Source organism: Aythya ferina, assembly GCF_964211825.1.
Source record: "Aythya ferina genome assembly, chromosome: 13".
Taxonomy (NCBI): domain Eukaryota; kingdom Metazoa; phylum Chordata; class Aves; order Anseriformes; family Anatidae; genus Aythya; species Aythya ferina.
The window spans coordinates 9,684,116-9,711,602 of NC_140311.1; the positions used below are offsets into that span (position 1 = coordinate 9,684,116).

Below are 27,487 nucleotides of genomic sequence, written 5' to 3' on the forward strand. Positions count from 1 at the left end.
CCCTGCACTTCCACAGGTCTGTTCTTACTCCACTCCTAGAGTATAGAAGTAGAGAAGTCTTTTCCTACCAAACTCTGCTACGTTGAAGCCAAAAGCCTTGGCTGACCAAGCAGATGATCTTAAAGGTTGTTCTTTGCTCATGCTCAACTCCCTGGTAACCTTTGGGTCACTTTGCTTGGTTCTGGGTTCGTTCCTGTGCTGCTCTCCACTCTTTGGCCTTGTTCTGCCCCTGTTGGCTCTTCAGGTTCCATCCTGCTGTTGTTGTCCCATCTCTGTGTCCTGTGGGCTCTGTAGCCGCCTGCCCTGTGCTTTCTCTTGGGAACTGTCCCCCAGCAGCTCCTGTGGGACTCCATCCTCAGCAGCACAGAGATGGAATCCACCAGTCTCTCTGGCTCTTTACTCAGGTGATCCTGTGAATGGGCAGTTGACCTCAACAGGTCTGTTTCCCCATACCGTGCTTCACTCTGTCTTCTTTCGCAGCTCCCTATTAGTGTTTCCTGTGCAGGTGTACAGGAGGGGTGTCTGACCCTAGGTATTACCCCTGTCAAGGGGCTGTCAGAGTTACTCGTGCCTTAGTGTCAGCTGGCGAGGCTCCTGGCTGCTGAGCACCTTTGAAGTTTCTCTCTTGACAAAATTGAGAGCAGGAGGAATTGCAGTGGAGCTCTTTGCAGGAGCCGTCACACATATGGGAATGAGAAACACGATATTGGTGTAACTGAATTCCCAAAAGCTATTCAGCAAGGCTTTAAATGGCCACAGATAAAAGGGAATATCCTCTTCCAGGCAAACAATAGGTTAGAGATTGATACAAAGAATAGGAAAAAGTTTCTTTTTGAGGGTGATCCCTCTCTGAAGAAGCCCCACAGGGCTCTGCTAGTGCTTGTGGTGTTCAGCGTATCAAAGGCTGTGTGAGTGGCGACATCAAAACTTGTCATATAACTTTTAATCAACATATAAAATTGAAGGTGCCTGCAAGTTAGTAGGGCCTAGTGATCATGACTGGACGATAAATTACCAGATGAAGCTTAGCATCATTGTAAAAACAGTGCACGTAGGATTGTCCTCATTGCCTTCCAAATTCTACATGGTGATGGATGTATGCTACCAATCAGATGAACTGTCTTGTACTTGTAGTAGATACGTCAATAAAAATATTCTCTCAATGTTCAGTAGCAGTCAAAAAGCAAATTAAATGTTAGGTATAGTTTGGAAAGGAATGGAGAACAGAACAGAGGGCGTCATTGAGCCACAATATGAATCATGGTGCAGCTGTGCCTTGTGGCTTTGGGCACCTGATTCCAAAAAGCATGTGGTGGACTTGAGTCTGAGGGATGGTGAGCAGATGGATGACCAGTGGTTTGGAATTACACATCTATGAGGAACTGCTTAGTAGAGTGAGTCTCCTCCCTGTAGAAGAGAACTAGGGGAACTGGCAGAAGTTTTGGTTCATACGGAAAAGAAACTGAGTGTTCAATATGTCTTACATTAAAAGCACAAAAAGCTGTGATTAGAAAATAACAAGGGGTAGGTTCAGAGCAAAAGAATAAACTTCATTGTTCTCATAGGTAACCGTGGAACTCGTGCTATGTTGTAAACACCAAAAATCTGCTGAATTCAAAAAGCAGGTGGATAATTTGTAGGAGGATAATCTGTTGAGGCGAGCGTTATCTCTAACTCCGAAGGTTTCTGAGCCATAAATTGCAGCAGGGTCGGGAAGGATGCTGGGGCACTATTGCCACATACCTTCCTTGTTCTTAAGCTTTTATCTGGGCATCAACTGTCTTGGCACCAAAGTCTGAGCTAGGAGTTGCTGTGGTCTGACCTGGAATGCCCATTCTCATGCTGTGTTTGCTGGGCACCACCCCCAGTAACTTCCAGGTGCTTCCTGAAGAAAGAACCGTCCTCAGTCTTCTGGGAGAGTCTTTCTCATACAAACTGATCTCAAATCTCCACACGTTCTTGCCCAGGGCTGGGTTTATCTTACACAGGATTGCTTTGCTTATCGGAGTTCAGTAGAAGCAGGGCTTTTTTTTTTCTTTGTTTCTAATCTCTTTCCTATCCTGTTTAGTGACTTCTGCTCCAAGGTGAAAAACACAATCTACTGCAATGTTGAGCCATCTGACTCCAACATGCTCTGGGAACCGGAGTTCATGATTGACACTATTGAAAATCCATCTGCACATAACTTTACGTACACCAACCTGGGCAAGAGCCTCAATGAAAATCCAGCCAACCGCTACAGTTTTGTCTGTAATGCACTTATGCACGTGTGTGTGGGGCACCACGATCCAGACAGGTGAGTGGCAGAGCTGTCATTGTTCTATCGAGACAGTAACTTTTTTAGGTGAGGCTAAGAAAGCCCTTGCTTGGCTGTCTTGGGGTGGCAGGAAGAAGGAGCCAAAGCTGTGGTGCCTTAGAGAATCACTGACCTAACTGTGTGCATGAGAAGCAACGCCAACCCTCTGCTTTTATTTATTTATTTATTTAACAGGGTGAATGACATTGCCATCCTGTGTGCTGAGCTGACAGGCTACTGCAAGTCTCTAAGTGCCGAGTGGCTGGGCGTGCTCAAAGCTTTGTGTTGTTCCTCCAATAACGGGACCTGCGGATTCAATGATCTCCTCTGCAACGTTGATGCAAGTGCAACCATTCAAAAGGGGGGAATGGAACTGAAGCAGGAGTGGAGGGATCCATCGGGAGGAGGCAGGAATGGTGGAGGGATGGAAGCTTTGTCTTCTGAGGATGGGGGAAGGCCTTGAATGCCAGGGCTACCTTTTGGTGCTTGTTGCAGCCTGGGCTGATCATGAATGTTGACCTGGGGTTATGGGCACTTCTACCCCCCAGCTCCTAGTCAAGCTGAGGAATTGCTGATAGAGGGAATGAGGCAGAGGCTGTTGTGATCACTGGCTGATCTCCTCTCTTCCAGGTCAGTGACTTATCTTTCCATGATTCCTTGGCCACCTTTGTTGCCATTCTCATTGCCCGGCAGTGCTTGCTGCTGGAGGACCTGATTCGCTGTGCTGCTATCCCCTCACTCCTCAATGCTGGTAAGTGCATCCCTGCAGAAAGCTGGTCTTACTGCCAGTGCTAGCCCAAGGCGCTGTGCTTAATGAATACTTGATGAACCCCATAGCTGTGAAACCTGCTTCTGATTCTTTATAGCATAGTACTTAAAAACCGAACACTTTGCTTTAGAGAGTTTCTGACCTTTTGTTTTCCATCAAAAAAATGGTTATGCTAAGGTTTTTCAATGTCTTGCTCTCCGGAGTTTGTGTGAAAGCTGAAATAAGCAGAGAGAGATGTGATCAGCCACACTGTCTGACCAGTGTGCTCAGCTCTGAATGCCAGCAGTGCAGTTCCTGCTGATGGTTCGGGTTAGCGTTTTGGCTACAGCAGCCAGCTGACCTCTTGGGTCACCCTGCCTTATTCCGACACCAGCCTTCCTAGCTTTGCTCTGGGGGTTGCAACGTCTAGACTCTGGCAGGGTGAAGTTGGGAAGAGAGAGCAAGCAGAATGCAGCGCATGTCACTGGGAATAATACTGATGTATTTGCTCACTTGCATGTTAATTGCTGCACATGCTCTGTATCTGTAAATACAATGAGGCTGCTGCAGCTTCTCAACTGGCTGCTCCAGGGCAGTGCACTGTGAATAGCTTTTGGATTGAGAGTCAGCTGTCCCAGTACTTAAGAAATCTCAGTTGACTGTTTTCTTTACATAGCCTGCAGTGAACAGGACTCAGAACCAGGGGCACGTCTGACCTGCCGGATTTTACTCCATCTGTTTAAGACTCCACAGCTGAACCCATGCCAGCAAGATGGCAGTAAGTGAATGGAAGTAGAGCCTTTCTTTATTGTGAAAGTACTGAGGCTCTTGCACCCCAAGAAAAGAAATGCTGGACCCTATGATTAGAGATGACCTGCTCGCTTTGAATAAAGCGGGCAAAGCATGATAGACTGCTTTCTGCAGAGGACAAAGAACAATATCCTTCCATTTATGCCACCCTCTGGTAGCCTGGCATGTTGGGGGAGGAAGCTCTGGAGGCCAGGAACCCACCAGTAGAGGTGGCCTTGCTGTCACTAAGCCATTAGAGTAATGATCACTTTTTTTTCTTTTTGTCTAGAGCTTTGTACAGCTTCTTAGCTCGGTGCCAGAAGCTGTTATTTTACAGCACTCCCTTTTTGTCTGATAATGGAACGAGTCCAGGAAGCTCTGTTTTTGGCTCCTCATCAGTATCCTGATAGCTCAGATCTCTAAACCCAGCCCGTATTCTAGGTTAGGGTACTGTTGGAGCTTAGAGTTCATGACACAGCCACTGCTCCCCATTTGGATTTCATGGTTCAGTTGTCACAGCATGATTGGCACTGTGCTGCATGAAGCTTAATTAAATTGACCCCATGTTACAGCTGGGAAAAGGACTAGCCTCAGGATTCTCTGAGCTTGATTCTGTGGTACTGGCTGGCACATAATACAGGCAGCTCTGAAGTCTGTGCCTTTCTCTCTTGATGAGGATTGCCCTTCCTTATTGTCCTCTTTGCAGACAAACCCACGGTGGGAATCCGTTCTTCTTGTGACCGTCACTTACTGGCAGCTTCCCAGAACCGTATTGTGGATGGAGCAGTCTTTGCAGTACTGAAAGCTGTCTTTGTTCTGGGTGCGTACCTGCTTGTGTTAGCCTGCACCTGTAAGAATGTCTTCTGGGGCAGAGGGAGCCAGTACTGTATTGCACGGGGGTACACGTGTGCTGGCTGTGCTGAAGGACTGAGAGGAGATCTGTTTTGGTGGCTGTGTGGCTTCTCTGTCTGAAGCCCTCTGGCTGAGCTGTAAGCCTGCTTTTTTGTATCTCTTACCTGCAGAGAGATCACTGGTCACAGGGAGCGTTCTTCAAAAGCTCAGGATGTTTTGTGGGTCAGGCTTTGGGTTTGGCATTAATGATTAAGTACCACTTGCTCTTTCCTTGTAGGAGATGCAGAACTGAAAGGCTCTGGCTTTTCCCATCCTGGAGGTGTCGATGATCTCATGGACGATGAGTTGGGCACCAGGAAGGCTGGTGGTCGGGTAGTAACTGTAGAAACAGCTAGCCTGGATATTTATGCCAAGTATGTACTAAGGAGTATCTGTCAACAGGTGAGTCTGTCCCATCCCTGCGCTTGTCCTTATCTCTTCTGCAGATAGATACATTCCATGTGGCTTTCTGCAGCTTGTGTTTGGCAGGTATTTCTTTGAAGTATCAGTAAAGAACCAGCTGGGGTTCTGCCACGTGATGGCGCTAAGGATTGCTCACCATTAGGGGAAAAGAAAAAGGCAAACAGCTGTCAAGAAGTAGGTGTTGCAGTATGCAGGGACTGCACATCCCCTTTGCTCTGGCAGTGGCACAAGGCTCGTGTCCAAGGAGGGGAGTGCTGGGAGTGGTTTGCTGAGATGTGTGCCGGAGGCATAGAAGATAAGAATAAGACAGACAGCTTGTTGAAGTGATAAATGGTGCCTCTCAGAAAACAGCTTAAGTGTTGCTAGCAGCTAGGCTGTTAATGTATCCCTGGGCTTTGCAGTGCCCTCTTCAGTTAATTAAAGAAACAAAACCAAAAATCTTTTGCTCAGCCCCAATCTGACAGCACCAGTATTTCTGTTCCTTTGAGGAAAATTGACATTTGAGGAACTGAAACCTGGCTAATAAGATACTTAGTTCCAGACTGGAGTGCCTGTTACTACTGCTGTATGAAAATGGGTGTTGAAGGGTGGCTTTGGCCGTGGTTACAAATTTGTTCTGTCAACAGGGAAGATGCAGTGTTGCAATTTGAAGTGCACATTCCACTTAGTACTGTGTTATCCTTGTGCTTTGTGGTGCTGTTGTTTTTGTTAAATGGCTCAATATATAGCAGCGTTACCAGCTGACCAAAGAAGAATTGGAGCTGCCTATTTAGGAGCACAAATACAACATACTTGGTGCTGCTGAAACCTGACTATAACATTAACAGAAGTAAATCTTCCCTTACTGGTCCCAGTCTTATGTGGGAAGGACCCACAGCAAATAGAACATGTATGGAAAGGAATAGCAGCATGTCAGGTATCAATACAGCAATGGTTGGCAGAACTGGTTATATAGGAGCGAGTATTTGAGCAGACAACAGTGAATACCACCGAGTTGTGCCAGAGCTCCTGCAGCTGTGAAGGGTGGGTAAAATATTACGTTTATCATTAGCACCTCCAGTGTGAGCAACAGGTGCTGCAGAACTCACAGTATCCATTCTGAAATGCCTATAGAATGCCTTAAGCTATAGATGGTGATTTCTCAAACTAAAATAAATAAATAAATAAATAAATAAAAGCTCTATCATATTCAGGTATGTATTTTATATTAGACATTGTCATGATGGTGTAGGGAAAAGGAGTAGATTATAGAATTAAGGTAAAGGTTTCATAGGTGCTAATGTTTGTAACCAAATTATCGGCCTGCCCTTTAGCCTATTCAGATCAGTACACGTAATGATGATTTTCCCTTTGAAAAGGTTAATTACATTTTAACTGTGATAAGACACAGAGTCACAAGTGGAAGCCAAGAGGGAGGCTTGAGACACAGCTGCTAACTTGAGTCTGGTGGTTGGGATAGTAGAGTTGTCCGTAGCGCTTGGAAAAGGTGTTCATTGTGCTCTCCGGTGAAGGGAGAGATGAAGGACTCCGTTTCAGTAGCATGGAGCCTGTGGAGGTGACTGTCCTATTTAAAGAAAAAAAAATCTTGGTGAGAAAGAGGCTGTTAGTCCCTTGAGGACAAAAATGGTAGTTGACTTAATACCTACTTGTAAGATTATCCTGATAAAGGGATGATTGCAGACAAGTCCCACTGAATTCTTTTAGAAAGGTAGGCAAGTGGCAAAAAGGGTGTTCCCAAGGATGTGCACATTACATATACAAGGAAGCGAAATTTTGAGAAGAATGGTATAGTGAAGAGAAAAAATGTGATAGGCGTTGGAGGAATCGCCAGGTCCACATGCACTGGCAAAGCAGAGTTGTATTTTGGGGTGAGGTCACTGAAGACTTAGGCTGTGCTTTCACAAGGGTTTCAAGTCAGACTTAGTCTTTCCAGTTTTCGTGCTCTACTTAGTGCTCAGACTACTGCCTACTGGAAAGAGGGGCCATTCCCAGCTTTCTAGGCTTAGCATCAGCACCTGTGCTTCGTGAACTGGGTCCTTATTACTCCTCTAATCTCCTCTGGCTGTCACTTCTCAGTGGAAGAATTCTCTGATCCGGCTTGATATGCAGCTGCAGAAGTGCTTACATAGCAGTCCTCTGTAGATTTTAATTTTCATGAATTAGCCTAATTGATTTTCAATATGAAAAAATCCTGCAGTAATGAATGCTTCAGGTTAACTGTGAATTACATAAAGAAGTATCTACCTCATATTTGTTTTGGAAATTGCCACCTGATAATATGTTTAGAGGCCACCAACTGAAATTGAGAGGCTGACAATAATAGTTTTCTGTCCACCTTCTCCTCATGATTAGTGACTTTAAAAACATCTTGTATCCAGTCAGTTATTTTCCCTTCCAGGCAGTGAGAAGCAAGGTGAATGTTTTTCACTGAGGATGGCAGTGTGTTTTCCATTACCATCTGAGAGTTAAGGGATGTGCTTTTCCTTAAGACACATTCTAGTTTAGCCTTAGCTGCAGCCCTGAGTTGTTTAATTTAGCACAGTCCTAGGGTTTTTGCACAAGAAATGGACTAAATAAATTCAAGTGATCCCTTCTGACCTTTGAGCCCAAGTGGCAAAGTCAATAAAGTCTGGGCATGGCAGTGACTGTGTAGTGTTAAATCATGCTAATACTTCATCAAAGGAAACAGCAGCTACTGTGCTTCTCAACAGCTGATTTGTCAGAGTTGATATTTTCTTTGTCATGATTGCTGTGCTGTGCCTGATGCCTGCTGAATCAGGATAGTGCAGTTCATGAAGAAAAATGATTATCAGGCATTACAGCGTACTAATAAGGTTCTTAGGAGTTTGTTTTCCCTACATCTATCTGATACTGAAAGCAGAAGCACCAGTTTGGTATCAGAAATGAGTTTAACTGTTCTAACTCTGCCTTCATCCTGCAGGAGTGGGTAGGGGAGCGATGTCTCAAGTCCCTCTGTGAAGACAGCAATGACTTGCAGGATCCCGTCCTGAGCAGCACACAGGCCCAGAGGCTGATGCAGCTGATCTGTTATCCACACCGATTGCTGGACAACGAGGAAGGAGAAAATCCTCAGCGGCAGAGGATTAAACGCATCTTACAGGTGCAGGCTCCTGCCAGAGTCCAGGAATGATCTTGTAACTGCCTGATGTGACATCAGGATGGTGGAGTCGGCGCTATCTGAGTGGTGCAGCCCTCTCCGAGGGATCTGAGACTCATTATCATGGGAGCTGAGGGCATGGGTTGAGGACATAGTTTGAACTGAGATAAGGACTCATACGAAGTGTGTGTGTGTGTGTGTTGCAGAATCTGGACCAGTGGACCATGAGGCAGTCCTCGCTGGAGCTGCAGCTGATGATTAAGCAGACTGCAAACAACGTGAGTTTCTGCTCAGTGCGACCATGCAGGGATGGGTGCTGCCAGCATTGAAGTGGCTGCTGGTGAGGTGGTAGGTTGGTGACCTGGCAGAAGTGAGAATAGGGAGAAAAGAAAGAGCATGCGTTGGTGAGTCTGGCTTGTGAAAACGAAGCATGAGATGGATGTGAGGAGTCTGAGACTCAAAGAGAAGTGTTCATGGGGGAGCTGGCAATCTAGATTTCTACCGAGTATAAATGTGTTTAAATGTGGAAGCCCTATCAATGGGTGCTTTCAGAGCAGGACTTAGCTCTCTTTTCTTCCCTATCTCCAGGAGATGAACTCCTTGTTGGAAAATATAGCCAAGGCCACTATTGAGGTATTCCAGCAGTCAGCAGAGACCAGCTCTGCTAGTTCTGCTGGCAATGGAGTCAACAATCTCAGTAGCTCAGCAAGTGCTACACCAGCCAGTAACAAATCCAAACCCATCCTCAGGTAGGTGTAGTCTCAGCATGAAGCTGTCCCGTAGACAACTTGAATCATAGGTTGGATTACAAACTGCTTTTCTCTTTTGTGTTGTCACAGTTCCCTGGAGAGATCAGGAGTGTGGCTGGTGGCCCCTCTGATTGCCAAGCTCCCAACGTCAGTGCAGGGCCATGTGCTGAAAGCTGCTGGAGAAGAACTGGAGAAAGGACAACATCTGGGGTCATCATCCCGCAAAGAGCGGGACCGCCAGAAGCAGAAGAGGTGAGTCCTGGGGAGAGGGCAGGCTTTGCTTGCTGTGCTGATCCCCCAGCCTGGCAGCGTAGTTACATCGCTGTCCTCTCTGCAGCATGTCCCTCCTGAGCCAGCAGCCGTTTCTGTCACTGGTGCTAACTTGCTTGAAGGGACAGGATGAGCAGCGGGAAGGCCTCCTCACCTCTCTGTACAGTCAGGTCCAGCAGGTAGGTGTCTTTCTTCTCCCCTCACTTTCCTCAAAGGCTCACTCCTGAGCAGACAGGCTGTTGGCATGTCCTTGGAGACGTTGTCTGTCTGTCTTTGTGCTCAGTAAGGCAAAGATCTTACCAGGGTTGATACAGGGTGCTTCAGCTGACCTCTCTGAGTCACCAGTCATCGGATAGCACAAGCTGCTCTCTATAAACTTCAGCATACAACACATGAGGTCTGTCCTCTGTTCTAAATCTTAGATCGTTACGAATTGGCGGGAAGATCAGTATCAAGATGACTGCAAAGCCAAGCAGCTGATGCATGAAGCCCTGAAGTTACGACTGAACTTGGTGAGCAGTTGCAAAAAAGAGGTTAACCATATGAAGTGAATAGTTTGGTGCCTTTTTTTCCCCCTTTTTTGGAGAGCGCACACGTTGGCAGGGCTATAAATGTCTTGAAGTGAGGGTCACCCCTGCTGCTGGGTTTTAAACCCTGAGTGGTATAGGATGTGTGGAAAAACTTCCTTGTTCTATTGAACCAGGATGAAATCCACAATCGTGGTCTCCATTTCAGAGACGTGCCATGCAGGCTGCTCCCAGTATTGCCTTCTCATTGTAATGCTTTTGTGCTCCCCATTGTGACTACTTGTATCTGAGGTTTGCCCTGTTGACTGCAGTCTCCTTGAGCTCTCAGAAGGAGTTGCTGTAGCCCAGGAGTTGCTCTGGTTTAGGCTTCCTTCTGACTTTTAAGTCTTAGTGTTTCTTTTTGGTGTATTTTTGACTAAACTGCTCTTCTCTGTCAGGTGGGAGGCATGTTTGACACGGTTCAACGCAGTACGCAGCAGACAACCGAATGGGCTGTGCTTCTCCTGGACATCATCAGCAGTGGCACCGTGGACATGCAGTCAAACAAGTAACTATCTGGCTGACTTCTGATCTGTATGGTTCCCTAGGGAGGCATTCAGGCATTCATTAGCACAGCCCCTTCCCCTGTGTGAGCTAGCTGTCTCTCTAGACTCTCTGTTGGAAGCACTGTGACAAGTGAAGAAGACTTTGGAGTAGTAGCAGGCTGTAACTTAGGTCCTAGTGTCCAAGTATAGTCTTCCAACGTACCCAGAGCAAACTCTGCTTTCCAGATGCAGAGAGAGAAGCTGGGGTGAGCTGAGTCTGGATCTGCTTTTCAGATAAGCTGAAGGGGTGGGCAGGAGGCCGTTCTTAATCTGTGATACTGCACTTGACTGAAGTGTGGACACCTGGCAGCATATAACCAAAAGGAGGATTACTGTGGGAGGCTGAAGAGTGCTTGGTGCTTCTGGCTGTAGGCAGAATTCCTAGCAGTCTAATAGTGTTTGGTGTTAGTGTGATGGCCTGGGCTTTGTCTGGTTCTTCTGTGACTTTGGCCTTTCTGCTCTGACCAACAGCGAGCTCTTCACTACTGTCTTGGACATGTTGAGTGTTCTCATCAATGGCACCCTGGCTGCTGATATGTCCAGCATTTCTCAGGGCAGCATGGAGGAAAACAAGCGGGCATACATGAATCTCGTCAAGAAACTCAGGGTGAGAGGCACCAGGCCTTGTACGGGGAGCTGTGTGCTGCATCGTGGTCATCCAACTCTGCAGGTTTACCTGTCTCACATTGTACTAGTCCTGTTGCTGTTTAGAAAAGCAGTAAGAGTTGCCCTAGTGGCTCCGTGGGCCTTGGGCTGAACAGTACAGAGATGACAGGGAATGCAGAGGTGGAGGCTGACACCACTAAAGGCACAGGTCAGCTTTGGGTGTTGTTTTTTTCTGAGCAATTCTTGAAGTTTTCTCTATTCCACTCGTGCAGAAAGAGCTGGGGGACCGGCAGTCTGACAGCCTGGAGAAGGTACGACAGCTCCTGCCACTTCCCAAGCAGACCCGAGATGTCATCACCTGCGAACCTCAGGGATCCCTCATTGACACCAAAGGCAATAAAATAGCTGGATTTGACTCCATATTCAAGAAGGAGGTAAGTGAAGCTTTGCTGTCTGCCTCACAGCTCCTGAGCGCAGGTTTCGCCTTGTCTTCTGATGCCGTGAGTCTCCGCTGCTTGGGAGGCATCAGTATGCAGCACCTTGTTGCCTGCCGAGCTTGAAATGGCTGGCTGCACACAGGCAAGCTGGTGCATAACTATGTCTGAAAAGGGCAAGGCTGGCTGTTAATGCTCAGCAATACCTGCTGCTATGGCCTGAGAAATTATTTTAACTTTTGTTTTGTGCTCGTGGCTGTATGAAGCAAAAAAAAATCTATAATCCCTGTCACATGACATAACGGGTACTGTCAGTGTGTGGCAGGAGACTGTCAGAGGTGGAATGAAGGAGAATGGCAGTTTTTGATGAAGGTTTTTAGAAATGACTGCTTTGCCCTGAGAAAGAGCAACCCCCCCCCTAGTAAGCCCTTACCACTAGTAAGGGCTCAGGTTGTCTTTTTTTTCTTGTCCTGGAACATGTGGAATGGAGTCTGATGGAAGTGTAGTTTCCTGTAGTAGGAGAAAGAACAGGGGCTTAGTGGTTCTTATTTCTTTTGATTTCAAGGGTTTGCAAGTCTCTACAAAGCAGAAGATTTCCCCTTGGGATCTGTTTGAGGGCTTAAAGCACTCAGCCCCTCTGTCCTGGGGATGGTTTGGGACAGTCCGGGTGGACCGCAAGGTGTCTAGATTTGAGGAGCAGCAGAGACTTCTTCTGTACCACACGCACTTGAAACCCAAGCCCCGCAGTTATTACCTGGAGCCATTGCCATTGCCTCCTGAAGAGGAGGAGCCTCCTACACCTGTGACTTTAGAGCCGGAGAAGAAAGCTGTGGAACCAACCAAGGCTGATAAAACCAGCTCCAATCCTGCCACCTCTACTGAAGAACGCAAGAAGAAACAGAGCAAAACCAAGAAACGCAACCAGTCTGCCAGCAAAAGCGAGGTAAATGACTGCCCAACAGATACGGACCTCCTGTGTCCAACCCCATTAGTCCAACTCTGAGCACTCCCTTTAGTTGAGCACTCCCTTTAGTCTTTCTAAGGAGCCTGAAAGCAGTGGTGGTGAAGATGGGATATGTTTCTTCTCAGATGGGAGCACTGGAGCTCTGTCCTGTTTCTACTAGCCTGGGGCAGGGCAAGCAGTGACTGACCCTGGCTGCTTCCTGTGAACTTTGCAAGTCTTTAATATGCTTGATCCATTCATGAATTTGCAGTGCATGCTGATCTCTCTTATTCCCTTCTTGATCCTTGCAGGATTTTGTGTTGGGTCCCAGCCGAGGGGTTTCCTATGGAGTTGGCATGCCTACAGACCTCTTGCATCACCAGGGGGGAAGCACTATGTCTAGGCTAGCGTATGGGCAGTCACCAGTGGGTCTCTATGCCCAGAATCAGCCTCTTCCAGCAGGTAGGTGTGCAGGGGAGGTGAGAGTGGGGCAAGTCTTTGGGAACCTCTTGTAAGAACCCTTGTGAGATGGTTCTACACACACTTGCCCTTCTGCCTGTCATGTATCCAGATACAGTGATGAACGGTTATTCTGGAGCTGCAAGGCTCAAGGACAGCATGTGCCTAGTCAGTCTGTTTCTTTTCCTCTTGCAGGTGGCCCTCGCCTGGATACATCCTACAGACCTGTGCGCATGCCATTGGGGAAACTTGTTCAGAGTCGTCCTCCATATAGTGGGGTGCTGCCTTCAGGGATGGGGAGCATGATGGGCATCGACCCCTCCTACAAGCCAGCAGTGTACAGACAACAACCTCCAGTGTCCCAGGGACAGATACTGAGGCAGCAGCTTCAAGCAAAGTTGGTAAGTCAGAGATGTGCTCTTGTCGGGCCCCATAGCAGGGCAAGTCCTAGCTGTTGGCTGCCACTGTCCATTCTAGCCAGAACTCTCCAACCCTATCTCTGTTTCTGCCCTCAAAAGGTGTTTGTTCCTCTGGGCAGCTCTGTGTTTGCCAATGGTTTTGTTGGATCTATTTGTCCAACAGTTGGTGGAGACTGAGTGAGGTGCACTGGGGATGTCTTGCAGCTGTTGGGCAGTGAGAGGTGGGATGGTAGCAGCCTGTTTGCCCCAAGTCAGGGCGAGGCAAATGTCATTAGCATCTGGGTGCCACGAAGCAGCCTTGTAGTTTCAGCAGTGAAGCTCCTTGTCTGGTATGGTGGGACTGCTGAGGAGAAGGCAGCAGCGTCCTGGCCTTTGGAGAAGTTGAAAAAACTGTTCCTGTGTTGCCTTCCAGCAGGGCCAAGGCATAATGGGACAGCAGCCAGTACGCCAGATGGCTCCAACCCCATCCTATGGAACACTGCAGCCCTCCCAGGTAAGTGGCAGTGACCACAGGTAAAACTGGAGTCTTGCTACGGCACATAGCGGTGTCTTCATTTCTGCTGTTAAGTCCTGGAATCTCTTGGCTCTTTTCACTCATTTTCTGGCCAGCACAAATCTGAATCCCAGAGATGAACTGTCTTGTGACCGCCTTTACAGGTGAATATATGCTGCTCTGTGACTAACAAAGTTTTTTTTTGTTTCATTTCAGGGTTACACATCTTACGTCTCCCACATAGGCCTTCAGCAGCACCCCTCCCAGTCAGGCACGATGGTACCTCCTACGTACTCTGGCCAGCCCTATCAGAATTCCCACCCCAGCTCTAATCCTGCCCTGGTGGATCCTGTTAGACAGATGCAGCAGAGACCAAGTGGCTATGTGCACCAGCAAGCTCCAGGCTACGGGCACACCTTGGGCAACACACAGAGGTACCTCCCACCCTACTGGATGTTAATAAGCTGTATTTCATCAAGGGCTTCCCTGCTCTGTCCAGACAACTTGAACAGCAATCTGTGAAAAGCCTATTCTCCATGCTGCGTTACACAGCATCCGAGTCCTTTACACCCTCGGGGAGCATCTTTATCCAGCTTTCAGTCCCGAGAAGAAACAGAGAGATAGGATGAAATTCAGAGATGCTAGCTGCAGGCAGGAGTTGGTGTTACTAACCAGAGAAAGATGAAATTGTGAAGTATGAAGTAAATGACCTGGGAAAGTCACATTTTTTTTGAATTTAAATCTAGCCAGCAGCTTGCCTTCTGAAGGTGTGATATGGTAGTTCCATTGCTCCTGGGCAGGCATAAATCTGTCAGTGAGACAGTGCAGAACAGCGGGCCATATACCATTACTTAGGGCTTCTGGAAAAGCAGGTTGGATGGAGCCCTTGAAGGTCCCTGGTGTCCCTCACCTTTCTGCAGAGAAGCAGCACGGGTTGCAAGCAGCTGTTTGAGCTGTCTGTCTTGATGGCAGCAGTTGGGTTTCGATTAGATAAGCTAGCTGCCTGTGAATCTTTTACTCCATGGGCTTGTCCTTTTCTTTTGCAGATTCCCTCACCAGTCGATACAGCAGGCCCCCATGATGAGTGGGATGAACCATTTGGGTCCACAAGGAGTCCCCTCAGGAATTCGACCCAGCCAGATACTGCCTGACCAGCAGCAGCAGCAGTACCTGAGGCAGCAGCAGCAACAGCAGCAGCAGATGCTGAGGGTGAGTGGTTGCTGCTGGGACAAAGGCCACTGGAGCTGGAGGGGACTTGCCAAATGCTGTCCTCTGTCAGTAACACTGTGCTCTGCCCCGGTGTGCCCAGAGGGATGTCAGCTCTTGGGGCCTGTCTGTAATGCTTTGCTAGGCAGTTCTCCCTTCCGTGAAGTTGGCAGTTCCTGAGGCACTGCCTCTTGCCAGTCACCCAGCGTGAGGTTAAAAGAAAGTTAAGAGCACAAAAGATCTGTTTAGTCCTCTGTGGCTTGCATCCTACCTCTTCCTGCTCAGTTTGGGCCCATAAGGTCATGCAACCTGCTAACTGTCTTAGAAATTAAGTGTTGCAGGAGCTAGAAACAAAATGAACCCCCCTCCCCCTGCCCATACCGGGGCAGGCAGTCATTCTTTATAAGATCAGTTTTAGGGGCATGTCTATGTTTTCACAAATGTAGTGATGACACTTAGTTTTCTGAGGGGAGCCTGAGCAAGACAGTGGTTTCTGCAGAGTGCCACAGTCAGCGGTATTTGGGAATTGCTGCCTTGTACTGGACAAGAGACTGCCTGTAGCGTGGTCAGCAGCTTTTGATGAGTAGCACCTTCTGACTATTCAGTGGGTTTCTTTTAGCATTCTCCATCGCTTGTATTTAGGGAAAGAACATACTCAGACAAGTTGCTAGCAGTTTTCCTAGCTCAGTAACTTAACGTGTACCTTCAGCTTTTAGCTGACGTTGCTTGGTTACTCAAAAAATGTGGAGTGCCCAAAATCTCTGCAGTTACAGTGACTCTTGCTGTATTATCAGGAGCATACCAGATGCGGAACAGACTCCTGATGCTTGAGTTGACTGTCACATGCAGTAGCTTGTAGAAAGGAAGCATGGCCTTTTGTTTTCCATGGGCAGTAGCTGTTGCAAGGAGGCAGGACATGAAATCAGGAGGAGGGTCTCCAGGCTCATTGAGTCAGTTACCTGCTTATTGAGGTCACAGTATCCATTTCATGAACCCAAGCGACCAAATTGGCTGAAGATGAAAGTTAGGAGGCTGGTCTAGAAACTCAGTCCCTTTGACGGGTAGAATCCTTAATCGAAGCTTCATTGTGTTTGTGAGTGGTTCTTGTACCCAGTTATTACTCTCTGCTGTGTCCTGGCTCTTTTGTCCTTGTTTACTGTCTGTTCTTTCTCTCTGCTGTTTACCCAGCGTATTCCTAGGGAGCACTTGCATCTTTCATAGGTCATTTTTTTCTGACCTCCTCTCATAAGATACCATCCCTTCTGATACGTTTTTGTCTGTTTTCTGAGTCTGTTCAAGCTTTGAACCTTACCCTTTTGAGCCAGTGATCAGAACTGTACCTATCAGCACCATGTTTTTTTATGATAGTTTTAGTGGTGTTCTGTTTCTGCTAGAAACTCTTCTGTTGACCTAGAGAGTTTAAAACTACCTCAACAGAATATTCTGTCTCTCTGTATTCTTCTTTCTTTATCTAGTTCTGTCAACATCTAGGTTGGAGCATTGCATCCAGTTTTATCTACGTCCTGTTACTGAAATGTAGCATCACTGCCGGGAGTGGCAGAGAAGGGCAGTTAGAACTTGAGGAGCTGGGGAATGTTTCTGAGGAGGAAAGGCTGATAATAGCTGGGCTTCAACTTAGAGAAGGAGAGACAAGGGGAGTCCCCAGATTTTGTCTTTTTAAAACAAACAAACACACACACAAAAAAAAAAAGCTCTTACCTGTTCACGTTCCTTGGCTGTAGGACAAGAAATGATCTTAAATCTTAACGTACAAGATTCAAGATAGACTAGGAAAACTCCAGTAGGAGTAGCCAGGTGTGCAACATGAAATGGATTGAATTGAGAGGTTACAGGAGCTGTGCTGGTATGTCTGGAAACATTTTGAGAATAGGTCAGGGAAATACTCAGTGAAGCAGGTATTGCTGATCTTACCAGGAGGCAAGAGATGAACTGGCCAACCTCCGGAGATAGCTCGTAGTTGTTTTCCATTCTCGTATTGTGTTTACTCCTAGTCATTCCCCAGCTGACAAGTAGACTTGTAGTTCTCTTCCTGCCATCTGCTGAAAACTCATCTTACAGGATTTTGTTACTGTCACTGTGTTTCATGCAATTTCTCAGCCTGGGGCAGGGTCCTGGTGAAATTTGTGTAATTTAGGCACTTGTCAGGAAAGTGGTATAAGAATTTGTTACTGCGGTAGAACGCCCTTTTCCCTTCAGCCCTGCCTGTGCGTTGCCCAGACAGGTCCCTGACGGCCCCTTCTCTTTTGACTTCCCAGCAGCAACAGCAGCAGCAACAACAACAGCAGCAGCAACAGCAACAACAGCAACAACAACAGCAGCAGCAGCCGCCTCCGCCGCAGCCACAGCCGCAGCAGCAACCCCAGGTCTCCACAGTGCCTCAGCCACAGGCGCAGGGCCAGCCCCCAGGGCTGGGGATGCAGGCTCTTCCCCCCCAGCAGCCCATTGTGAGTGTTCCCTCGGAGACGAGGGATGTGATAGTCCAGCACAAATCCAGCCGTGCTCTACCTGCATCCTCCCCCCCAACTCCCTTCTCCCTCCCCTGCACTTCCCATGGCTGGTGTGAATGCTGTGAGTGCCAGCCAGGTGGTGTGGCTGTAACCACGTTTCTCTCGTTGCAGTTCCAGCGCCAGGGCCTTCAGCAGACGCAGCAGCAGCAGCAAACGGCTGCTTTGGTTCGACAACTTCAGCAGCAGCTTTCCAGTAAGCCTTGGTGTTCTTGATCCTGTCCCTAATCTTCTCCCCTGCCATTCCCCGTTGCAGGTGCCCTGGTGTAGGGAAGCTGGGCCAAGCCAAACTGTCTGTCTGAGGCCATAAATGATGTTGGCAGGGAAATGGCATCAGGACTTTGAGCTCCTGGCCCAAAGGGGCACGACAGCAGGGCAGGCAGTGCTGCCAGCATGTGAGCAACCTTCCAGACCTGCTGCATGCAGAGGGATGAGAGAGCTGAGCCTTTGTAGGGGCTGTCATGCAGTTTTCTCAGAAGGATTCAGTCTGCAGCTTTAAAGCATTCGGAGAAGCTTCCTCTGCTGTGGATGACCTCTGAGGGGCTCAGGGAGGCTGTAATCCTGCGGCATTCACATGGTGGGTGACCCAGAGATGTGATCAGGACAAGACTTCTTGCAGGCAAGGAGGGTACTCCAGGAAGCACTGCTTCATACCTGCTGGGTTCTGTGGGCTTCTGTGGCGGCTGTCACAGACAGGGTAATGGTACAGATGATGTTTGTAGTCTGGCACTGTGCAGCTATTCCTATAATCTGTATTTAACTGCTGGCTGGGGGGCTAGAAACAGAACTCGGTGCCTGTGCTGTTCCCCTCTGAACCACCTGCTGTTTTGCTGTCACCTTACTGACTTTTGTGCCACAAAAAATGGCAGCGACGCTATGAAAATGCCTACGAATGGGCTGCACGGGGTTTTTGCAGTGTGCTAGCTGTACATGTGTGTGCTGGGGGCTGGGAACTTGGTGGCTGGGAGCTGACAACCCTCCTTTTTTCTTGCTGGGCCACCATTTCCATGGTAGTCAAGGATGTGAATGCCTACAGCTCGATGTCAAGTAAAAATACATTTGGCAGATTTTGATCTATCTGCTTGGTTAATTCAGTTTCTTAAATTGGTTATTCCTCAGAGTAGGCTTGTGCTTGGGGAAAGCTTGATACAATCACGGGTGGAGGTGTTTCTTTCCTCTGTGCATAACTTTCACATGTAACAGATGTCTGCAACAAATAATGGCCAAACAATAGTGCTTACACTTGTCCCTTGATAAAGTTCTTAATCCTTGTGACAAAAACAAACAAAAAAAAGCAAATAGAAGTTTTAATGTGCTAAATTTCCTGCTAGCCAGCTTCACAAACCACAAGTCTGTGCAAGGATCCCAGCCAGGACATTCAAGTAGAGGAATATCTCATATAAGTATCCGAATATAGCAGAATAGCCATATTTTCCTATCCTGTCTGTGTAGCAAACGGAGCGGGTTTTTATATGGAACGGATGCGTGGGTCCGATGCAGCCATGTGTCAGCGTGCAGCTTCCATGCCACCTCACTGGGCTTGCATCAGCTCCACCAAGAGCCATCTGGAGTTCTTGCCTGCAGTGTCCGGGGTGCAGCAGAAAGCAGGACATAGCCAAGAACATCTTGTAGGAGGGGGACAAGAATACCTTGAGCTCACGGTGGGTCAGGAGGCTCCAGGATATTCCTAAATACTCTGCTGTCCAGCAGAGTTGAGACAGAAAGAGGGCGGGCTAGCCTCGGGTTACACTGCTCTCCTTTTACTTAGTCTGCAGCATAAGACGTGCTGACGTGCTTCAAGAAAAGGCTCACAGATTTTATTAATCACATAGTGCCCGAGCACACTTCTGAGCAATGTGCGTCACCAAGCATCGGTCCCAGCAGTCGGGAAGTTTGTGAGGTTCTTTAATAAAATCTTGCCGTGTTTTCCGTCCCTTTTGTGCCACCTGGAAGTCCTTCGGGTATGTTGTTCGTTTGTACCTATGTACTGTTAGGGAGTCAGAAGAGTTCCTGAAACCTTCGCTAAGTCTGGTTTCTGGGTGTACCTCAGGATGAATATTTGACACTGGCTGTCTGAACAGCTTGTTTGCCTCCTGGTGTTGTGCAATCTTATAGGGCAGATTTTCTTTCAAAGTACAGAGATAATTTGCACACAGCCTCATCGTCCTGACTTGCTGCCATCTTTCAGAGCTTTGTTGTGGTGCACCAAGTGTGCCTTGAGAGGTCTCTTCTGGAGAAGCTTTGGGATTGGGACTGGTGCATATCTGTCTCTTCCTCAAAGAAAGGGGGGTCCTGACTGTGCTCCTGTCTAAAGCCTCAGACAAGTGAGCAGAACAGGGAGTGCCATAAAGGATGTAAGCATGTTATGTTTGGTTTTGCTCATACACTGCAACATACCTCTAGGAGCTGCACTGGTGACAGGAGGGGAATCTGCTTGCCGAACAAACCTTGTGACTGTCTAACTCTTGACCCCAACAGATACGCAGCCGCAGCAGAACAACAACCCCTTTGGACGCTACTGATCTGGGGCACTTCAGCCTGGTCCAGGAGGGAGACATCACTGTGGACTGGATACAGCCTCTTCGGCCTGACCTGCAAACCAGGACTGCTCCCGGCCTCTGTCCTGGGGCTCGTGCCCCGAGTGCTGTGTGCCGCCGCTGCCCGTCTCACAGGGAGATGCCAGGAGGATGGTTTTATTGTACAGAGAAAGTGTTTTTACTATCCAATTTCTACAAACGTTTATGGAGATCCCTTGTGGCCGATAGTCTCCCTTCCCACTTTGGTTTCAGTTTTTACTCAGTTTTTAGTATTTTTGTTAAAATAATGATTAAGACATTGTAAAATTTTGTACTTTATTTATACCAGATGAACCCTGTACTGCAGACATTCTCGGATGAATACAGAGAGCTTACTTTGCAAAAGGAGTGTGTATTCAGAGCCTGCTTTTCCTCCTTCGAGCTCCTCCCAGCCTCCCAGTACAGCCCAGCAGCACCCTGCGCATGGTCTTTATCTCTTTCTCAGCAGAACTGATGTCTGCATTTTCTGCTTTTGTGAATGGGGGTGTTGCTGAGGCAGAGCCTTTTGGTTTGGGAAGGAAAGCCTTTCTTCCTTATTTGTTTCATAAGCTGGCGTTCACGTGCTTTCTGGGGTTTGTGCAAACTTCATAGGCTTTGTATGTTGATTTAGAGCTTTGCTAGCAGTCTCTGGCATGTGGACAATGGACAGAGGTTTAAGAGCAAAGAGGGAGGTAAATGAGAGAAGTTCCGAGCCCCAACAAGCCCAGCTTCCCAGCCACAGCAGTATCAGACACTCAAGCTGGCACCTCTGCAATCTAGGAGGAGCTGCAGCCCGAATGCACTCAGATCAGTACTTCTCTCAGCACGGTTTTGCTTGTAAGCACCAAGGCTCATCTGTTAGCTCCTTCCTGACAGCCCCGGTGCTTTTCTGGGTGGGTAGCGTTCTGCATTCTCACCTGCAGACCCAGCTAATGCAGCCTGCTGCTCTGGAGTCTCATCTGTCTGTGTGTGGCAGGCTGCTTTGGCTTTGCTTAGTTTCAGTGCTGGTCCTCTCCCCTCCTGCTGTCTGTTGGACCTGGGAGCCACCCTTGACCTGCAGTAGTTCCTTGAGTACATTTTCTGGACCAGTATTTTCCTTCTGCCCTAGGAGGGTGGGAGCTTGTGAGGCTTGCAGGGGCCTCATGAAAGAGCTCTAGTTATAAGGAGAAATACACTAAACTGGTTTGTTACCAGTATGTAGGGTGGGCCACAGCAGCGTGAGGACAAGAAGGCAGCCGGCTGTGGGAGCTGGGAGGAAGGAGGAGGAAGGGGGATGCCCTCAGTTGTGCTCAGGCTGATGGGCAGGAGGGAGCCTGACCTGCCAGAGCCTCCCTGTGCCCAGCTCCTGCTGCTGCAAGAGCTGGAGCTGAGCCCTTCCCTCACTGGGGGGGAGCTGTGCACCCTGCTCACCCCCACCCTGCAGCTTCCCTGCACCTGGCCCGGCCTCCTGCTGTGCTGCGTGGTGGGGGGAAGGTGCTGCTGGCCAGGAGTGATGGAGACGGGCTCCCTGCCTAATGAGAACGGACAGCTGTGTGTGGGGCGACTTCCTCTGGGCACGGCTGCTTGTCCCCTTCAATGAGGATCAGGCCGGGGTGCTCCTGGCTGGGAGGAGCAGCCTGCCTGGGCCCCCATCCCCTGGGCCGTGGGGCTCTGCTCGCCCGCAGCGTGCTCTCAGCAGCCACCAAGGGACCCACGGCTGGGGCAGGAGAGCGCCGTGCCCCCCTCCTCGTCCTCCCTGGGGCCAGGTGCCAAAAATCGAGCCCCGTTGGGTGGTTTGGGGGCTGCCCCTGGGCGCGCAGAGCCCCTCTGTCTGTGCCGTGTGCGGCCCCCTCCTCTGCAGGCCCTGGGAGGCGGCTGAGCCTGCGCCAGGCGGCATCTTGGAGGCTGCCTTCTGCATCGCTGCCGCGCTGCTGCTGGGAGGAGGGCGGCTCTGCAGCAGCAGCCGGAGCGGGCGGCGGCAGCACAGCACCGAGCTGGGGGTCGGCCTCTCGTTTTGTTCCCTTTCAGGGGCCCGGGGACTGGTGCCAAGGGCTCTCCACGTCTCCCTATGGGGAAGGAGATGCCTCGTCCCTCTCTGGGTTCCCGCTGCCGCTTGACCCCGCTTTGCTGCACAGCCCAGTGCAGGGGCTGCTCCTCCCAGTGGCTGCTCCTGCAGAAGGCTCCCCCCAGCCCCGCCAGCTGGGTGGGCACAGGACAAGCACCCCTGTGGCCCCCGCAGGCTGCCCCAAGGTTGGCAGTGGGGGACACAGGGACTGGAGCAAGACCTGGGCACGGCCGCTCTGCCCAGCCTGGCCGTCTGCCTCACAGCCCCCCCGTTGCTGTGCTGGGTGCTAGCACTGAGCAGTGGCAGTTTTAAGTAGCTCTGACAGCTTCCAGCCCTTCTGCTCCTTCTCTGAGTCGCAGCTAAATGCTGCTTAAGACACAGCCGGAGGCGCCGGGGGGGATTTTTATCACACGCTGCCCACTGACCAACGCACGCAGCCTCCCTGTGGCCTTCAATCGGGCTGGGGGGCTGGAGGGCTGATGCTGGAGCTGCGTGAGGGTCACTGGGCTCTGTGGGGCTCGAGGCCAGCCCCAGGGGTGCCTGCAGGGGCCCAAGGGCAGCGTGTGGGTGATGCACAGCAGGTGCCGGGGGCATGGAAAGGGGCCTGAGGTCACGGGAGGCTCGGCACAGCCGGGGCAGCAGATAGGCAGCAACAGGTCCTGCCCCGTGCACCCACCCCACCCGGCGCCAGCAGCCTGCCGGGGGCAGAGGCAGCTTGTCAGGCACCACGAGAGCTGGTGTTGTGCAAGAAAATCGATCGCTGCCTGCTCCAGCAGCTGCAGCCGGGGGCTGAGCAGCCCCGCGAGTGCCCAGCGCTCCCCGTGCGGTGCCGGTGGTGGGAGCGGGTGGCGAGCCACAGCTGCAGCCCCCAGCACAGCCCCCCCAGGGCAGTAAGGTTTGGGGGGCTGTGCCCGGAGCCCTGCAGCTGTGGGGGCAGCCCAGGGAGCCCCTGAGATGCTGCTGGGGGTGGATGGTCCACCAGGAGCGTGGGTGCTGCTGCAGGTGGTGCCCAGGGGCTCAGGGCAGGGCTGGTGCATCCGTCCCAGTGGGCACAGGGCTCTGGTGGTGCACGGGGTGACAGGGGGCAGCTCCTGGGTGTAACGGGTCAGCAGTGAAGCTGCTCGAGCTGCCACCCACCAACGAGCAGTGGGGCGGGAAGGCTCCGAGCTGCCCTGCAGCAACCAAGTGCAGGGATCCCCTCGGCTGCACGCTCACTGACTCAGTGGCATCGGGAGAGCTGAAATAAATGCCTGCCCTTCACATGCTGCCGCACAAGCATCTTAAATGGGAAGCGGTGGCTGCTCCGCAGAGCCCATGTCAGGTCTGGGCTGCAGCTCTGGCAGTGGGAGGGAGGCAGAGCCCAGCTCCCAGCCCCAGACTGGAACGCGTGGAGGTGTCTGCTGGTAATTGCACGTCCTTCTCTTTGATCAGGCGCCGCGGCTGATGCTGCCCTGGCAATGGCAGAGAGCTGCAGAGAACACAGACACATCCAGCAGGACCCAAATCCGTGCCCTGTTTCAAATGATTTCTGTAATCCCATCAGGCAGGAATGAAGCAGCAAGGTAGCCCCGGCACGGGCAGGCTGGGGGAGAGGCGCTGTGCCAGGAGGCTGAGCGCAGCAGGGAGAATGTCCCCGGGCTGGGAGAGGGCACACAGGGAGAAATTGGGGGTGACAGAAGGGCTGGGGGGGCTGGAGTGCTGCTGGGGCTGCGGGGCTGTGTCTGCTGAACCCGAAACTCCACACGTGGAATGGGGTGGGATGGCTGTGCCTGGCCCCAGAGCTGATGCTGGGACCGGGGCATCCCATACTGGTACCTGATGGGCTCCCCCGGCCCGGCTGGGTGCTGCGGGGCACTGGAGAGGCGGGGGCTGCTCCCAGGGCCGTGGCAAAATTCTTTTTGGGGGGATGTTCCGACGGGCAGGGCTGTGCCAGGGCACCACGGGGCTGCGGGCGGGCGGAGAGGGGCCTGTGCGGAGCGCCCAGGGTGGGTACAGGGCACGGCGGGACGGGCTGCTGGGGCGCTGCGGGGGTGCCCAGGGTGGTTGGGGGTGCTCAGAGCCCTGCAGGGGCTTCGTGGGCAGGGTGGGACCCCCAGGACACCGCAGGGACCCCCAGGAGCGGGATGCTCACGGCCACACCGGGATGCTCGGGGCGCTGCGGGGTGCCCCGGGCGGTGCCGCTGCCGGTGCCCCCCTCCCGGGGATCTGCCGGTGCCGGTGCCCGGGAGGGATCCCCGGTGCCGATGCGGTCCCGAGGGTGCGGTCCCGGGGTCTCCGAGCCCCGCCGGGGCCGGGTGCCCCTCTCCGCGCATCCCTCGGAAGCGGGGCGGGTCCCGGGGGCCTCTCGGTGATACCGGCGGCGGCAGCGAAGGGGTGCTGCGGCGGCGGCCCCTCCCCCGCCCGCCCCCGCCGTGCACGCGCCGCGCGCTCCCGGTGCGGGGTCGGGGCCGGACTGAGCGGAGCGCGGGGCGCGGAGCAGCCGCCGCCGCCGCCGCCGCCCCCGGCATGGCCCAGCCGCGCCGCCGCCCCCGACGGTGAGTGCGCCCCGACGGCCCCGGCCGGCACCCACCGGGCGGGCGGGGAGGGGGGCACCGGGACGGGGGGCACCGGGCGGCCGGGATGGGGCTCCCAAGGGAGGGAAGGGGCTGGTGCCGGTGCCGGTGCCGGTGCCGGTGGCGGTGCCGGTGGCGGTGCCGGGGGGGCCGTGCCGTGCCGTGCCGTGGCCGCCGTCCCGCGCGGTGTGGCGGGGGTTAACGGGCGGGGCGGCGGTAACGGCGGGGGTTAACGGGGCCGGATGAGCGGCCGCGGCGAGCCGGCGGGTTGCCATGGCGACGGGCTGAAAGGGGGATTGTGCGCCCGCCCAGCTGCGCGGCCCCCCCGGCTCGGCACGGCTCGGCTCGACCCGCTCCATCCCGGCCCGGCCCGGCCCGGCCATCGCGGCTCGGCCCCGTGCCGCCGGCTCCAGCCCGGCCCGGTTCGGCCCGGCTCGGCTCCGAGCTGCCGTTCCCGGCCCCCTGTGCCCAGCGGGTGCACAGCCGGGCTCCGCCGCGCCGGGTGCGCCCGGCCCCGGGTAGGGCGCACGGGGCGCTGCCGGGGGGCTCCGGCACCGTGCGCCTTGGGCAGGGCCCGGCTCCGCCGCGCTCGAAGCCGTGCAGCGGGACCAGGGGCAGCACCGAGGGGCGTGCTGCAGGCGGGCAGGATGCTCCGGACACGGCAGCCCTGGTCCGCACCCAACACCCTCCAGCCAGCTGCTCTCCGCACCACGCTGTCCCCGATGGCAGCGCATCCCGGTGCCCCTGCTTGCAGCCCTTCCCGAGGCTGCAGGTGGCTGTGCCGTGAAGCAGGAGGGCTGGAGGTGCCCCCGTTGCCCATCACGCAGTGCTCTTGGGAAGCACACACGTACCCCCTTGACCTCCCTGCGCTGGACCAGAGCATCCTCGGCACCCTCCGGGGCAGGGCTGGGTGCCCCCAGGTCCCCGTGGGAGCAGGGCTCTGCGGGCGGCAGCCACCGGAGCCGGTGTCTGCAAAATGGTTAAACGCTGACATTTAGAGGTCACGCTTTTAGCATTGTGCATGTGTTTGCTTCATTTGCATTTGCAGTTAGCCCAGATCCTCGCTTTGCCGCTCGCATGTGCAGTTGCCATGGTTACACGGTACAGTCGGGATGGGGAGCTGGGTTGGACACCTGCAGACGTGCGGCTCCGAACCTCCCGAGCACCGGGGAGACGCGGGGCAGGCTCCGGCCGCGGGCACGTGGGCGCCGCGCAGCCGTGTGCTCGGGAAATGGAGCCCCGGTGCCCATCTTGGCAGGGGCTGCGTGCCGCCACCTCGTGCAGCCTTACGAGCCCTGCAGCACGCGTTTGGGGCAGCCCTGCTGGAGAGGAAGGCTGAGCCCATACCCAGGATGCTGCCCTGCCCCTAACATCTGGATCTGCCCCTTTTGCAGACCCCGTGTGCAGGCTCTGCACCCATGGAGGTGCCGGGCAGGTTGGTGCTGCTTTGCCCCATGCCCAGCAGCCTGCTGGGGCTCCAAAAGGTGGTTTGGGAATTGGCAGGGCACTCGCTGAGGCTGCAGCTGTGGAGGTGGCAGCTTCTCTGGCTCTCCCCAGGGTCCGCTCAGTGTGCTTGGGGTTTTGTGGGCAGGGACACGACCCCGGGGACTTTTGACAAGGATGGCGCTGAGTCCGTGAGGGAGAGCGAGGAGACGGTGACTGCCAGACCCTTCTGACAGGTCCCTGTTGGCTTTGCCATTGGGTCAAGGGAGGAGGGATTTTAAGACACCTTGTTTGGAAGGGATCTGGAGGTCATCGAGTCCTTTCAGCTCCACCTAAGACATCCCTGACCAACAGCAGCTCTGCCAGCTCCCAGTCCTCCCCTGTGACCATGGTTCTGCCGCCTCCCCAGCACCTTGCTGCAGCCTGCCCTTCCCCTCCCTGCCGGGAGCCACCTCTGTGTGGCAGGTGGGCGAGAATGGGAGCCCTCGGAGCCATCCAGAGCCATCTGTGGCCTCGGACAGACCTCCGTGGTGTGCCCAGGTGGCACTGGTGGCAGCCGCAGTGGTGAGGAACCCGGGTGGAAGTGTGGAGGGATGGTGGGAGTCGGTGCGGATGGGGCACGGAGCGTGGCGAGCTGCTTTCTGGGCATGGCCTGGGGAGGAGCCACAGAAGAACCCGAGGAGTTTCACGCACGGCACAGGAGGGCTGAGCACCCACGAGGTCTGTGCCCCGGTGCAGAGATGGGCACCCAGGAGCGATGGACAGGGACAGCTTGGCTCTGTCCTTAGGGTTTTAGTGCCGCTGGGATGGGACAGTCGTTTGCTCCCTGTGGCATCCCAGACAGCGATTCCTCTGCTGATAAGCCGTGGTTATCTGCTGCTGCTGACAGAGCGTTTTGGAAGGCTCTTCTAAACCAGGGATTGGCACTTGAACCTGCATCCCCAGCCAAAGCCGGGGTGTGCGCAGGTCCGTGGCACGGAGTCTGGCAAGGGCACGGCAGGAGAAGCCAGCAGGATGCGTCCTGGTGCTGGGTGCTCAGGGGGAAGCCGTGGCAGAGGCAGAGCTGCGTGGTGCCGCACGCCGGCCGAGAAGCTCTGGTGGTCTCCTAACACGACGTGCCCGGGGACAGGGGGCAGGGAGCGGGCTCTGCCCGGCACTCTGTGTGCTGTCCTCAGCAGGATTCTGCAGGGCGTGTGAGGGGAATGAATAAAAGGTCCTGCCATCACCAGCACTGGTGGTTTGAACCCACATCACTCAGCCCCTGGAGGGAGTCTGCCTGAGGGGGAGCTGGGGGGGAGCGGGAGCTGCAGGAGGGAGCAGGAGCTTGGGGACACTGCCATGTCCTGCCCGCTGCGTGCGGTGCTTGGAAGTTTTGCCTGCTGAGGATACGTGCCAGTTGTTCGGTCGCTTGTC

The 27,487-nt window shown here is 52.7% G+C and overlaps 2 protein-coding genes across 10 annotated transcripts in view; both read left to right on the forward strand.

The window, feature by feature from the left end:
* The window catches only part of MED12 (mediator complex subunit 12), a 37,509-nt gene extending 17,108 nt beyond the window's left edge, over window positions 1–20,401 (forward strand). For 2 of the 5 annotated variants that reach the window (XM_084534505.1, XM_084534509.1), the window contains 24 exons: window positions 2,069–2,296; window positions 2,492–2,636; window positions 2,927–3,047; window positions 3,721–3,822; window positions 4,540–4,653; window positions 4,963–5,126; window positions 8,089–8,268; window positions 8,472–8,543; window positions 8,854–9,014; window positions 9,105–9,266; window positions 9,352–9,463; window positions 9,707–9,796; window positions 10,249–10,358; window positions 10,867–11,002; window positions 11,274–11,435; window positions 12,001–12,378; window positions 12,690–12,840; window positions 13,033–13,238; window positions 13,669–13,749; window positions 13,966–14,183; window positions 14,796–14,958; window positions 17,232–17,420; window positions 17,595–17,676; window positions 19,959–20,401. In XM_084534505.1, coding sequence (XP_084390631.1) covers window positions 2,069–2,296; window positions 2,492–2,636; window positions 2,927–3,047; window positions 3,721–3,822; window positions 4,540–4,653; window positions 4,963–5,126; window positions 8,089–8,268; window positions 8,472–8,543; window positions 8,854–9,014; window positions 9,105–9,266; window positions 9,352–9,463; window positions 9,707–9,796; window positions 10,249–10,358; window positions 10,867–11,002; window positions 11,274–11,435; window positions 12,001–12,378; window positions 12,690–12,840; window positions 13,033–13,238; window positions 13,669–13,749; window positions 13,966–14,183; window positions 14,796–14,958; window positions 17,232–17,420; window positions 17,595–17,676; window positions 19,959–20,002 — 3,571 coding nt within the window. In that variant the 3' untranslated portion in view covers window positions 20,003–20,401. The remainder of the gene's footprint in view (window positions 1–2,068; window positions 2,297–2,491; window positions 2,637–2,926; window positions 3,048–3,720; window positions 3,823–4,539; window positions 4,654–4,962; window positions 5,127–8,088; window positions 8,269–8,471; window positions 8,544–8,853; window positions 9,015–9,104; window positions 9,267–9,351; window positions 9,464–9,706; window positions 9,797–10,248; window positions 10,359–10,866; window positions 11,003–11,273; window positions 11,436–12,000; window positions 12,379–12,689; window positions 12,841–13,032; window positions 13,239–13,668; window positions 13,750–13,965; window positions 14,184–14,795; window positions 14,959–17,231; window positions 17,421–17,594; window positions 17,677–19,958) is intronic. The other 3 variants (XM_084534507.1, XM_084534508.1, XM_084534506.1) reach the window with 3 other exon arrangements.
* Window positions 20,402–23,465: 3,064 nt separating this feature from the next.
* The window catches only part of NLGN3 (neuroligin 3), a 35,261-nt gene continuing 31,239 nt past the window's right edge, over window positions 23,466–27,487 (forward strand). For 3 of the 5 annotated variants that reach the window (XM_084534225.1, XM_084534227.1, XM_084534228.1), the window contains exon 1: window positions 24,527–24,613. The gene's annotated coding sequence lies outside the window, so the exon portion shown is untranslated. Of the gene's footprint in view, window positions 23,483–24,044; window positions 24,065–24,526; window positions 24,614–27,487 lie in introns of those variants that run through there. The other 2 variants (XM_084534230.1, XM_084534229.1) reach the window with 2 other exon arrangements.